We start from the raw sequence: 14,599 nt of genomic DNA on the forward strand, positions 1-14,599 counted from the left end.
CCTTTTTGATGGATAAATTTAGTAAACCACTGACAGCAAGTAAAGTTAACCTAGACATTCTCATCACTGCATCTTTCCTGGAAGTTGCTTTGTTAAAGTCAAAAACTAATTCATGAAGAACATCACAGAAAGTAGGCTGACTTCATCATTCCCCCCATAGACATATGCGGGGGGAATACTTGAGTTTCAGACCAGAACTGCCTATGTGAGGTCCATTGCCCATCTTTCAGATCACAATACCTTTAGTCTGTGTCCTCGGCAGGCCAGCCGAATAAGTAAATGGAGTAGGCTCCCTCTCATATGTGATATCAGAGGCACTGAAAAGGATGCCCTTCCCTCTAAAAATATCTTTCCATCTGTTTATTGATGTCCAAAACTATACAGCTGGAGTTTCCTTAGGCAAAGATCCCTGAGAGCAATATAATTATATCTAAAGCATTTAACCAAACACCAATACAGCATGTTCATACTGCTCTGACCTCTGAGAGACCTTAGTAATTGATGCTTCATAGTTAAAGTGCATCAAGTCTTTCCTGAGAGTAGGCTCTAAGAAAGAAGGGGGAAAGGGCATAGTCATTGAAGGGGAGGGGCAATTGCCTTTTGGAGGGTTAAAGGGATGACCGTTTCTTGCACTGAACTCAAAATTGTCTTGCCCTAGGCTAATTATTTGAATACCAAAGCCCAAAAAGACTTTCTGTATCTCCCTACATTCTAAGACCTGTTAGATTAGTCACAGATTATCTGGCCCAAAATGCCTAGGATGCCAAGGTTGAGAAATCTTGCTCAGCAGTCTTGCAAGGTTGACCAATGAGTTTTGTAGACCATGGACCTCTCAGCCCATTAAGCCTTTAGACGAGTGGCTCAGATCCACTGCACCAAATCCTCAACTCCAGGACCAGCTATGAGGAAACAAGTGGCCACAGCAGGGTTAGAGTAAGATCTAAACCCTCCTTTTCTCTGTACTATAGGGTTTACCCTCAAACAAAGCCAACTCTATAGAAAGCAGAAGCCTGGCTTAATACGTACTTTTATTGTAGCCTTTAAAAATTAAATTACCATATTTTGCTGTGTGTAATGCGCTCCCATGTATTATGCACACCTACGTTTTTAGCCCAAACTTTCAAAAAAAAAAAAAAAAACTTTGATTTTAATTTTTAATTTCAATTTTTTATTTGTTTATATTTAGAAACAGAATCAATTACTGTATTCTAGGGTATTGTTTTGCATACAGATATTGTTATTGCTTTCTAGAGTTACACTTTTAATGTATAAGCATAAATAAAAGAATTAAAAACATTTACATAGCTATGGAATTAATACTACTCATGTATAATGTGAGTCCTTATTTTTCCCTGAAAAATGTGGGCACAAAAGTGTACATTATACACAGCAAAATATGGTAATTAATTTGAGGAAAAAATCTGTCCCAGAGAAATCCTTCCCCCTACGTCATTTTGGTTTGGAAGTCACTGAAAGAAACACAGTTCTCAAAATAATCTGCTCTGAGTAGCCCTCTCTCTCTCCCCTAATCATGCCATCATCTCAAACATCTGAACTTCTGAGTCCAGGTTTGTCTACCTCTATAGATCTTACATTTCTGAGCAGGAGAGAAAAAACAAGTAGGACTTACCATATTTGTTAAAGCAGAGAAAAAACCACTTTGGTGTTCTTCTTCCTTGTCTTTATACTGCCTAAACAAAAATAACTAAATTCAACTTTAGTATTATTTATCAAGTATGTCTTTGTCCTTAGCATTCTAGGTAATCAGGACAGGGCACTCGCAGAATTCACTGACTCCAGAAAACAAAAGCACTGTGACAGTATAGCCACTGCAGTCTTTCTAAGAGGCACGCATCCTGCTCTTGAGGTAGTAGGTACCAAAATGTCTGGCTACTTTGGGAGACTTAGAAAGCAAGCTGCAAAAGTGTGAAACTGCTCTAACATATGGGTGATCCAGTTATTTTTCAAACAAATTATTGAAAAGTGTGGCAGTGAAATTACTTCAAGGCTGTTAACAGCGAAAAGCTTTGTTTTTGAAGGAAGAGGATGGAAATCAGTGAGCTAACTATTTGTGGAGATGGAACAGATATGAAAATCCATCACCCAATTGTGTGTGAGGAAAATATGGAATAAGGTCCTGCCTGGCCCTTGCCAGGATTGGGGAAACTTCTGGTTTCCATTCACTGAGTATCAGATCCTTTCCCATGCACAGCAAGAGGAAAAGCCAGCATCAGTGAAGAGAGCTCCCAGAAGAGACAGGGACTCCGGGAAACTACCGTTGATTCCTGATAACAAAGAAGAATCTGGCAAACTAAAATTAATTCAATATTTTCTCCTTTTATTTATTTTTTAGGTGTACAAAAAGTCAAGGCTTTGCAAACTTTTTTACATAGAAAGTGACATTTGTGTGATACACTGGGCCAAATGGAAGAGCCTGCTTGTGGCTAAAATACTAAAATGCTCTGCGATAAAATACTAAATGTTGCAAAGAATGTACCTAATTGTTTAAAGAAAAGATGGACACTAACCTGGTGGCTTCTCCCCTGGTGTTGGAAACAAGCTCTGCTAAAGCCATTCAGCCAAGTTAGGGTAAGTGCATCTGCCAGCAGCTGTGCCTCTGAATACCCTTCTAGGACAGGTAAGGGAAGTTCACCCAAGAACTCTAACAAACCTCTTTCCTACTCAACCAACCCAAATGAAAATTAGACCCTTCCCTTCTAGAAAGGTGGACTTACCTGTTGTACTCAGATAAAGCCTGAGCAATCACAAGCCCCATTCCCTAGAAAGGAAAAAGATAGCAGAGGTGAAATAAGGGCCTGGTGGCAATACTATAATTAGGGCAGGGACACTAATTACATCCCCATGGTCCAAGCCCATGAAGTTCTACCTGAGTTGGCCAATAAGGACAGAAATTCCGGGAGGCATTGCCAAAGCATCAAAAGGAACTTCTTTGGAGAGATTTCTCTGATTTACTTATCTTTCTTATCCTTACTTTACAGAGTAACAGGGGGTGAAACAGGCTAGCCCAGATCACTGACAATTTCATTGGGATCATTTTCACCTCAAAAGAGAAGACTGAGTTAGAAGCTTCAAACAAAAAAAACCTCTCATATATATGTCCCTAAAACAACCACAATAAAAGTGACAATGAGTCCCATGCTAAACGAAGGTACATATGGACAAGCCACTCTCTGTCAGGCCACAGGAAGCAAGGAGTGTAATGAGAGGCATCCAAAAATGTTAAAGTGACTTTCCCTCTAGAATCAGCTAAGTACAACACAAAGATCAACTAAGGCCACACGATGAATCATGTGCATTTCTATTCATAAGGGAAATTAGAAGAATGAAGAGGGCAAGATGGAAAGAGAATAAAGCCAGACACCTGGTCATTGTCCTCTTCCCTATATTCAGAGATCAGATGTTATTTCCAAGACTTTCAAGGACACATTGTAGCATGTTTCAGCTTTACCAAGCCAGGCTATAAATGCCATCTGACTAGTTCTGTGGGAAGGAATCTTCCATCATTTAGTCACCTAAGCCCTTTTCTTAAAATTTTAGCTTTACTGAGGTATAACTGACATATAAAATTGTAAGCTATTTAAAGTATACAGCATGATGATTTGATATACCATCTAAACCTTCTTATTCTGGGAAATGTAATTTATTGACTCTGTAGGAGAAAAAACCTCAGCACGCTATAACATGAAATATAACCAACCATTTCATTATGGTCAGCAAGCAAATGTCCCCTCAAACCTTCCTTCCATGATAAGAATATAGACTACAATAAGATAATTGCAGTAATGCTCTAAAAAGATACACCAATTCCCTCTTTATAGCCAGATAAAATTAATATAATAGCTCTGTGCTCTCTAAATAGCCACTGTAAGTCCACTGAATTCAAGTAATTAAAAAAATACACAAAGATCCAGATACTCACATTGAGCGTGGCCTCATCATCCACAATAGACAGCTTCACAATATAAGGATTCACAGACTGTTAAAGAGGAGAGGAGACTCAAGGTGAGTGTGGCTTACTTAAGAACCCATGAACTATTTAACACAGTGTTAACAAAAAGGCATGTTAGCAGGCCCTTTCTCTGTAGTGATGCTCCTACTACTCAGACCCAACCCATCTTGCCAGCGGACTCCTCTCATTTCCAGTAAATCTCCGTGTGCATGCACATTCACCATGCACACATATGCACACATACACACACACAAATGTTGTTCTATCTGCGTTTTCCTCTAGGCTGAAGCAGCTCAGGCCTATGTCTGCCACTTCTCCCATCTTTCCCTCTTAATTGTTTCTAAAAAGTAAATGAACACTCCACAAAACTCACTTTGTCCTATCCTGCCAATAATTTACTAAGTCCACAGGGACAACGGTCTTTCAGGGGACATAAAAGCTTCTCTGCCATAAGGCACAAATTTGTAAGTTGCTAACTTACATTCTCATCCCAAAGGCTCCCTAACCATTCCACAAACGATATGCAAAGACTGATTCACCCACCCATAAAACAAAGCCACCTGGGGGGTGGAAAGTGGCAGCTGCTTAACAGCCAGAGAGGCCATTTATGGATTGGATACCCAAATAACACTGCAGGAGAACTGAAAAAAAAGGATGTAATTACCCAAACTACAATCTGGTCAGGACACTGGGATTTAATGACTGTCCCATCACTTATAGCATTGGAAGATTTCCCGAGTTTTTCCAGACCCAATCTTGGCTGGGCAGCATATGGAAATGAACATATATTTAAACTCATTAAGCAGTTGGGCCATCTCCTACTGGAGAGATGAGAACCAATGACCTGCTCACCTTAAAAACATCCCACCCATGGGATGTGAGGAAAGACCTCATGTAGATCAGGCACGAATTCTAACCCAAGGCAAGCAAGGAAAAATAGTTCTCAGATTGGCAGTTTTTACAGCAACCAAGAAAACTCATTATAGAGAAACTTGGAAACCCAACTACAAGACTAACCCCCCACATAGACCTTATTTAATCAAGTTTCTGAGGGTATCTCTTGAACATGAATTGGGAATGGAGAGACAGCTTTGCTTTCTTAACAGCTCAAATGTTTATAAGGTTTTCTACAACACAACTCAAGGAGTAAAACCCACTCAATTTGTTACTTGATCTAACAAAAGAAAGCTCTCAACACTTCTTCCCATAACCAATAGTCAAATCCTGCTGGTGTTACAAACTTCAGGTAAGATCCAATACAAGTGGATGCTTAAAAAAGAAAATCAGCAATAGGCTGACCTATAGATGTCACCATGAATAGAACAGCACTAGAAGGAAAAGGCCAGTTTCTTGGCATAATTTTTGAAAGTCCCAGCCACTTACCTTCCCAAAAGTACACTGTTTTAGGTAATGATAAGGATCACCTAATTACCAAGCACAGTCTGTGATTTAATAGCAGTTGGGGGAAAGGTAAGGTAGCTAAAAGCAAGGGTTTGAGTTCTAGCTCCTCTAGTTAATTGTGACAAGTTAGGCACACTAAACCTAAGCTCAATCTCCTCTTCTGTAAAATGAGGATATTTTCTTCCTTGGGGTTGCTTTGAGGCTTAAACGAAGATATGTAAAATCCTTAGCATAGTATTTGGCATACGGTAAAGGCTCAATGGTTGGTAACTATATTTTTTACTCCTTGGATATTTTTATCACATTCAAAGGAAGCTCTTTGGGGAAGAAGAAAAGAGAGAAAGAAAGGAACAACTTGCAACTGGACATAATAAACAATTTTGTAATTTCTGGAAAATGTCGTGTTCAACGGGCAGCAGTTGGGGAGTGAGTCATTCATCTCAGGGGACATGGCCAATCTAGAAGGCCAGGATATTAACGCTGTGAAAATTTCTATTCTCCAGGCACTGATTCTCCTTAGCACTATGTACCTGTTGTGCTGGTCACGTTTTTAAACTAGAGGCAATCTACTTTTCAGCCACAAAACAGAATTACAAACTCAGTGAGCCCTCATGGGGTCACTCTAATAGGGTCCTGCCTTTATTTGATCTAAATCATTCCGTACTTACCATTTTTCATTGCACTTCCTTAGGCTTTTTTTTTTTCTTTTTCTGCCTCCTCTATCTCTTTAGATAAAATGTTTAAAATGGAATGTATTATTTGAGGTAAGGAAGAATTATTTTTTACCTTTACTCTATGGCATCTTTTCTATCACTCCCATTCCTTAAGTCCAACAGATTATTTGCCTTCTCTGTGTTTAGCTGGGCACCCAGCCTCTCTGATGCCCTCTGCACCTTTCTGGAAAGGTTATGACCTACTGAATTGATCATGGGATGGATTGTGGTATAGCTAGAATGCTGTTCTCCACAGCACACACCCTCTCATACTAGCTTGCATAAAATTTCACCAGCTTTTGGTTTTGCTATGTTCATCTGGAATTCCTCATGTTCCTGTCAAAAAAAAAAAACCTTCCTCCTCCATGGTCACCAGGCTTCCTTAATGGTTTCTGGTGAGTGACTTATATCAAAAGCTGCGAAGCCCAGATAAATTATGCCCACCAGCTTGACCTCGCCTAGTATATTAATTCTTCTGGGGCTTCTGACAGACTACAGATGCATACCTCACTCCAGAAATATGATTTTCTCCAGTTCCTTGGCCATGTCCAATTTTTCAGGCTGACATTTCAGAGAGCCCTACTGGGCTAAGCCAGGTTTCAGTTCACATTTAGAGAAGCCAAACCACTGCCTCAAAGTGGCCTGCATCCAGCAGAATGTTCTGAAAATATTCAGTACTGATGATGGTGTTTTCCTATCACATATAACTCAATTTTCTTTAACTCTCTTCAGCATTTTTCCTCAGCTATTTTTTCTTGCTGTTGTAATAAGGCCCAGAGGCTATTACACATGTCAGAGATCAAAATGGCTAGCAAGCCAATCCCTCTAGAACACCAGAAAAACAGGTGTTGGTGATAAATTACATATTTATTAGTCTCTGTAAACACCATTCATCAGTTCCTCCTAGACAATGAGAGCCATCAGCTCCTGAGATTTATAACACATTACTGTCGTTCCACATATTCTAGTTCCTCCTCAAGTATTTCTTTCTTATGGCCTCCCCTTCTTCCATATCCTTCCATATAAGAATGAGCTCCAGATTTTGTTACTTATCACTTTTGACGTAACTAGGAAGCATATCTAACATCACTAAGTAAAGATCCAAAAGTTCAGAAATGACAATTATCCCTCCAGCTGGCCCACTTCTCATAGCACTGCTACTTATTGAGTGAAGAAAGTCAGGTTGCCTCAAAGCAGCTCCTGACTTCTGGGCTTAGTAAAGTACCACTAGCTCCTTGTTGCTCTGAAGCTATCTCCAATAAGGCCCCTGGTCTTCCTTAAGTGGCCCCCTTCCGTTTCTGTGTATTCTGCCTTCTGAAGGAAATCAAGCAAACACACCAATCGAAGCAGAATTCTCTCTGAGTTCTGCTCTTCATCACAAAAACCTATAAATCTGTCCCCAATAAATTCAGGGGCAAAAAGAACTCCAGAATTAACATGAACAGGGCCATCTTCAATTTCCATTAAAATCAGAAAGAGTTCCCAGACCAACAATGATACTTATGTAAGTGGATTGCATTAAGGAAATCCAACATATAGAAGTCCAACCTTTCAAACCATATGCATTAGGTGAGTGGTTCCCAAACCTAGCAAATCATCGTATTCAACAGAGGATCTTTAAAAACATACACACACAAATTCCCAGGCCCACCCCAAAAGATTCTGAGTCAGTGTGTTGAGAACAAACCCCGAAATTTCTTCTTTTTAAAAAGTCCCGAGGTGATTTAAATAATAAGTTGGGTTTAGGAACCACTATATTAAAGGATATTTACTCACTTTATTAGAAGTTGTACTACAGGATTCCTTTAAACAGCTATATCATCTTCCCCATGCATTTAATATAGGATTTTTAGAATTTGGTTTATCAAAATAAATCCATATACCATTTACCAAGAGCATGTCTTCTACATTAAGCAAAGGCCCCTACAAGTAGCCATATGTCAGAAGATTATAGAAAGATAACAACTATCAATTAAGGGGCCCACATACCTCGTATTTTCTGTAGTTCACCAGCAAAGCCAAGAGGACTACAGCGTCATACCCATGCTCCCTACGACTTAGGGGGTGGGAGAGTATCTGTAATAAGAACCAGAAATGTGTGAGAGTGCTAACTCCTAGTTCCTAGGAATATAGTTAAGGAGGTGGTTTACTCAAAACAGAAAGAGCTAACAAGGGAAATGACCAACCTGTAAAATTGCTTCAAATATGCTGTTGATCATTACATACTCCAGGATAGTGTTCTGGCTGATGTTATCTGTCACCTGAATGCAATAAAAGACTTTTTAAAGTCTACACTGAGAAACTCTGATATCACATATATATCTCCTCCCCTAGAATCTAAGAGAAACAAAAATGTTAAAACATTCTACTAGATACTTACCAGACCTTTCATAATCTCCCCTAAAGTTACCAGAGCTAAACAGACGATAGACGAAAACAGACAGTAGACGGGTAGGAAATTAGCAAATTAAAACTCCCTTAATTTTTGAACTTCTCATTGTTTCTCTCATACCCTCACACAAGCATTTGCTTAAGTTTCTTGGGTTTCAGTCCTCAAACGCACAGGAAGAAGTTTATGATCCAGAAGTCTTCGAGTGGTGGCAGGGAAAGGGAACGACCTCAAGCAAAGGAACGATACCTCGCCCTCCTCCTAAAAGGTACAGGGCAGCTTCATGCTATAAAATCTATCATGAACAAATAAAAACATTCAGAATCACAAAAACTGTTTCCAAATAAGATCTGATGAGAAGGGAAACTCTGATAATCCAGAAGACAGTAGTTCTCCAGGAGGAGCACCTCTAAAGTAACAAATATCATATATCGTGTATATTAAAATGCTAGCATTTGCTCCAAAGAGCAACTTCTAGGAAACAAAAGCCCATGCAACTAACTTCCTCCTACACACTGAAACACAACAGAGTGATGTAATGCCCCAGTAGACAATTTATTGTTCTCTTTTTCTTTCTAGCTTTGCGTTCAAGTATTCAAATAAGCTTGCCCCTGCTGTCAATTAACATCCCTGACAAAGAAACATAGATGAGTTACTTACAGTCACTAAACAAAGGAGAAGTTTAAGACATAAACTCTTCAGGCTTTCAGAACCTTCTGCACAAAGCAATGAATCCAAACTCTCCATCAAATTCTGAGAAAGAGAACAGTTAAAAGTAAAAACATATCAAATAAAATCTGCACTATGTCTTTGTCCAATTCTGGGTTATGTTACACAGGGTAATGTCAATAGCACACAATGAAGCAAGCACATCATTCCCTGAGGCCCAGGCCTTACAAAATTAGACAAAGAAAAGGAAGACTTCTAAGTCTAGCTATTTTGGGGAAAATGCTTTAGAACAACTGCACAGAACAAGAGAATTCACTATTCTACCAAATGAATGTTTGTAGCCTGTCATCCTCATCTAAACCTTTAGATTAGAATGAAAGAAATTTTAAAAGATCAATAATAAATTGTAAAAGGTCAATACTTATTATTAACATGGTTAAATTAAGTAAATAAGTATATACTTATTATTTAGCATGGTTAAATATATAAACTAAAAACAATAAGCTAATAAACTTCAATTTAAAAATTTTAAATAATAATTAAGTTCAAGGTTAATAACAGTTCAATAACTAAGTACGTTTCATTTTTAATTAAAAAAAAATATCATTTGAGGGAGGCACACTGAACAAACAACAGCGAGAGAGTATGACCACTGGCTCTCACCTGCCATATGCACTATGCAACAAAGCTAGCTTGTGTCCATCCTGGTCAGTCCTACTGGCCAATGTGGTTGGAGTTTATCACTTGCGCTAACAACCAGCTGTTAGACCCAACGTAATCAAAAGATAAAACCTTTAGATATTACAATAGAAGTAAGAAGAAAAGAAATATTTTACACCAAATAAAGGAAGAAAATGAATGGAGAGTAAGGTTTTAGCAGGCTAAAAGGTCAAGTGAAGGTTCAAAATAAGATACTTCAGTTCAAGAAATATGTAGTGAGGGTCTATCACATGCTAAATATTGTGCTTTCAAAAATACAAACAAAAATAAGACAGGGACTCTTGCTCTCAAGTTGTTTTTAGTATAATGGGAGAGAAAAATAAGAAAAAGTTTTGATATAATGGTTACTATGACAGAAATACCCATGGAGGAAAGGAATTAGCTCAGATGTCGCCTATTCTAGTACTCCTAAAGGGTGTGTTGTATTTTGAAAAATCAGTAGAAATTAAAACTTGAGAAGAAAAAAAATTCTAGACAAGTTTAGCATGATCAAAGACACATGAGGAATGAAACAGCTCTGGTACAAAGTTGAGATACAAGCAGTTTGTTATTAAGAAAGTACTGTATAATGAGCAAGGCACAGTGGTGAGAGATGAGACTAGAGAAATAACTACAGAGCAGTTCATGAAAGTTTTATAAGGCTAACTAGGGAGTTTGGTCTTTATCCTGTTAGTGATAGGAAACTAATGATGGGTTTTAAGCAGGAGAGATTTGAGTGTAAGACACAAAACCTCTGATGTCAGTGTGGATGACAGATTTAAAGATGCTAAGCCTGGAGGAAGGGAGACAAATGAGGACTAATCCATCAGTTTTCTGAAAATAGTTGCTATGTCTTATTTGCCTCTATCCCCAGTGCCTGGCACACAGGAGCCTAACAAAGGTTTGTCAAAAGAATGAATGAAGACATCACTGTAATAGTTCAAGTGATAGATAATGGGGACAGTGGCAACAGGGGAAAAAAGAAAAGGTGTGAGAAATATAAGCTGAGGTAAAATTAGCTGAAGTTGGTGATCGTTTGGATATGAAAAATGAGAGAGAAGAAAAAGAGTCAAGGATGACTCCCAGATTTTTGGCATTAGGGACTGAAAAGACAGGTGCCCCTATTCTAACAGGGACTGAATGAGAAAGAATAGATGTTGAGAAAACAATGAGTTCCATTTTGAACATTTCAATCAAGAGATATTTAGGGATCTTACTCTCTCTCTCTTTTTTTTTTATAGTTTGGATATAAGTCCTTTACCAGATATCAGATTTGCAGTGTTAAGTTTTGTTTTTTGGTTTGTTTTTTTAAAGATTTTACTTATTTATTTTTTAGAGGGGGGGGAAGACGAAGAGAAACAATCGATGTGAGAGAAAAATATCCATCAGTTGCATCTCGCATGCCTCCAACTGGGAACCTGGTTCACAACCCAGGCATGTGCCCTGACCTGGAATCAAACTGGTGACCTTTCAGTTCGCAAGCTGATACTCAATCCGCTGAGCCACACCAACCAGGGCTGAACACTTTCTGAGGGCAAGTTCCAATCCTCAGTCCATTGACCGAGAATCGAACCAATGACCTTTCACTTTGCAGGATGACACTCAACACACTGAGCCATGCTAGTCAGGGCTGTGAAATACTTTTGTTCTTTTACCACCAATTTAGGGAACTGTTTGAAAGAATCCTCCTCAGGCCTCAGCCAGCAGGCAGAAGCCACTCATCCTCCTCTGATAACAGCCTGTGAATGTTCAGATTTACTTTTCAGCTAAAGACACAATGAATGACATGGTGGATGTCACAAGAAAGGTGGAACTAGTGACCTTTCTGTTTGCAGGATGATGCCCAACCCACTGACCCACACCAGTCAGGGCTAAAGTCAGAGACGTAATCAGAAGCACATCAGTAGTTAGAATGATGAGAATGAAGGAGAAATACGGGCTTTTTTTCCATGATATATACATGAAATACATAGGCTTGAATTTAAAAAATGAGTCCAGGTATTAAATATTTGTGTATTCATAATTGTCTGCTCATAACTTTTTAAAATAACCCAATCACTAAAGTATTCTTTGACACACAGATTTTTTTAATATTTTATTTTTTTAAGTTTTTTTTAAAGGTTTTATTTATTTACTTTTAGACAGAGAGGAAGGGAAGGAAAAAGAGAGGGAGAGAAACATCAATGTGTGGTTGCATCTCATGCACCCCATACTGGGGACCTGACCCACAACCAAGGCATGTGCCCTGACTGGGAATCGAACCAGCAACCCTTTGGTTCGCAGGCTGGCGCTCAATCCACTAAGCCACACCAGCCAGGGAACATTTTATTTATTTTTAGGGGGGGGAGGGGAAAGAGACACAGTGGGAGAGAAATATCGTTGTGGCTGTCTCTCACACATCGACAATTGGGGACCTGGCCTGCAACCCACGCATATGCCCTGACTGGGAATCAAAATGACCATCCAGTTTGTAGGCCAATGCTCAATCCACTGAGCCACATGAGCCAGGGGAGATTTTTTATTTTAAGTTCAGTGAGTGACAGACTACTTCCTCAAAGTTCATACTATGAACAACATTCATTCAAGACAGTGTCAAACACTGCAAATCTGCCCTGGCTAGTGTGGCTTAGTGGGTTCAGTGTCATCCCACAAAGCAAAACATTATAGCTGGATTCGCAGTCGGGGCACATGCCTAGATTGTGGGCCAGGTCCCCAGTTGGGGTGGGGAGCCAGCTGATTGATGCTTCTCTCGCACATCGGTGTTTCCCTCTCTTTTTTTCTCCCTCCCTTACCCTCTCTCTAAAAAATAAAATCTTTTAAAAAACAAACCAAAAAAAAACCTAAACACTGCAAATCTTGTATCTGGTAAAGGACTTATATCCAAACTATATAAAGAACTCTTACAACTCAACAACAACCAAAAAAAGGAAAATAACTCAATCTAGAAATAGGCAAAGGGTTTAAATAGCCTTTTCTCCAAAAAAAAAAAAAAAAAAAAAAAAAGAAAAAATATATACACACACAAAAGACAAAAACCATTGTTGATGATATAGGAAAATTGGAACCCTCATACACTGCAGTGAAACTGTAAAATGAAACATCAACTTTGGAAAAGAGTGTGGCACTTCTTCAAGGTCTTAAACATAGGGGTACCATATGACCCAGCAATTCTATTCCTACATATATACCAAAGAGAATTGAAAACACATGTCCACACAAAAACTTACACATGAATGTTCATAGCAGCATTATTCATTATAATCAAAATGTTGAAATAGCCCAAATGTACATCAACTGATGAATGAATAAATAAAATGTGGTACACTCATACAATGGAATACAAAGCAGCCATTAAAGGGAATGAAGTACTGCTTACATGCTACAACACAGATGAACCCTGAAAACAAGCTAAATAAAAGAAGCTAGAAACAAAGCACCACATATGATTCTATTTATATGAAATGTCCAGACTACGTAAATCCATAGAGACACATCTGATTGACAGTTGCCGAGGCCAGAGAGAAAGGGGAATGAGGAAGGACAGCTAATGGGTACACATTTCCTTTCAGGGGTAATGTTTTGAAATTAAAAGTGGTGATGGTTATACAACTTCAAGAACATATTGAAAAAACACTAAATTATACACTTTAAAAGGGGGAATTACATATGTGAATTATACATCAACAAAGCTGTTAATTTTAAAAAGTGTCAAAAAATAGAAATAAAAATTCAGATAGTCATTGTGTTAAATAAGAAAGCTTAAAGTTTAGAAGTTACCCTTGTATATTAATTTGTTATATTTTATTTAAGTTCATAAATGTTTTTAAGACTGTATGATCATATGCTATAAGTCATAAAATAAGCTCCTCAGTCTTTATCCTGAAGAGAAAGGATGCCTCAACTCAAATTTGCATTTCAAATTTTTCTTTATTCAGATAAACCAAATCTGTAAGATAAAAACATCCAAATTCAAGGCCAAATTCAATCATCTATATCTTTTTTGAGTCCAAATCTTCTAGTACATCTAACTGTCTGCAGATGGTACCCATGAACAGCTGTCAGAAGCAGCCACACGCAGGCACAGCTGCAGCTTATGCCTCACCTTCATGCACAGCTCTGCCTTGTCAAAGCCCATCAGCATGTTGATAATGTCAAACCCAGACGTAGACTTATTCTTTTGATGTACTCCTCGAATGAGTGCACACAAGGTCTGCAGAGATGAGAGAAAGAATTCTTTCTAGAGGAAGTCTCAAAACGAAGGGCACTGGATCTGTAGCCTCACATTTCAACCTCAGAACCTCCCCTTGCACAGCTGACATTCAAGTGCTGTAATACTTGAGCTCTAAAAGTCAGTCTGAGTCTTAAAATGTGCAAGATCCAGAAATCAAAAGGGGAACAGCAACTAAAACTGTTGTCATCCTCTTTTTCTGTTGTTTTTTGGCCATGCTCTTTTCTAAAATTGCACTGCAAAGACTGGAAGGTGATATTCAAAAACAGAAAATAGTTCTTGAGTTTGTGTCATAGGATTGATGAAACTCTATTTAAAATTAATTCTAGTACTTACATTATAGTTTATCATTTTTAGTAATTATATTTAATAACTACAAAATATTTAAGTTCCTTTATGATAACAACCAAGTGCTTCAAATCCTAAATTCATTATACTTCACTACTTACTAGTTGTGCTTGGACAAATTAGTTAACTTTTCAGTGTCTCAGTTTTCTCATCTATAAAATGGGAATGATAATAATAGCACC

At 38.3% G+C, this 14,599-nt stretch overlaps 1 protein-coding gene across 2 annotated transcripts in view; it reads right to left on the reverse strand.

Annotated features, from left to right (window-relative positions):
- Positions 1-14,599, reverse strand: part of ARMH3 (armadillo like helical domain containing 3) — a 174,351-nt gene that overhangs the window by 141,980 nt on the left and 17,772 nt on the right. For both annotated transcript variants that reach the window (XM_054581406.1, XM_054581404.1), the window contains exons 5-11: positions 13,944-14,051; positions 9,134-9,226; positions 8,271-8,345; positions 8,074-8,160; positions 3,941-3,997; positions 2,736-2,779; positions 1,631-1,691 (exon numbers count right to left, since the gene is read on the reverse strand). In XM_054581406.1, coding sequence (XP_054437381.1) covers positions 1,631-1,691; positions 2,736-2,779; positions 3,941-3,997; positions 8,074-8,160; positions 8,271-8,345; positions 9,134-9,226; positions 13,944-14,051 — 525 coding nt within the window. The remainder of the gene's footprint in view (positions 1-1,630; positions 1,692-2,735; positions 2,780-3,940; positions 3,998-8,073; positions 8,161-8,270; positions 8,346-9,133; positions 9,227-13,943; positions 14,052-14,599) is intronic.

The sequence above is a fragment of the Pteronotus mesoamericanus genome, unplaced genomic scaffold (assembly GCF_021234165.1).
Source record: "Pteronotus mesoamericanus isolate MK-2021 breed Mesoamerican mustached bat unplaced genomic scaffold, CSHL_Meso_final contig_657, whole genome shotgun sequence".
NCBI classification, from domain to species: Eukaryota; Metazoa; Chordata; class Mammalia; order Chiroptera; family Mormoopidae; genus Pteronotus; species Pteronotus mesoamericanus.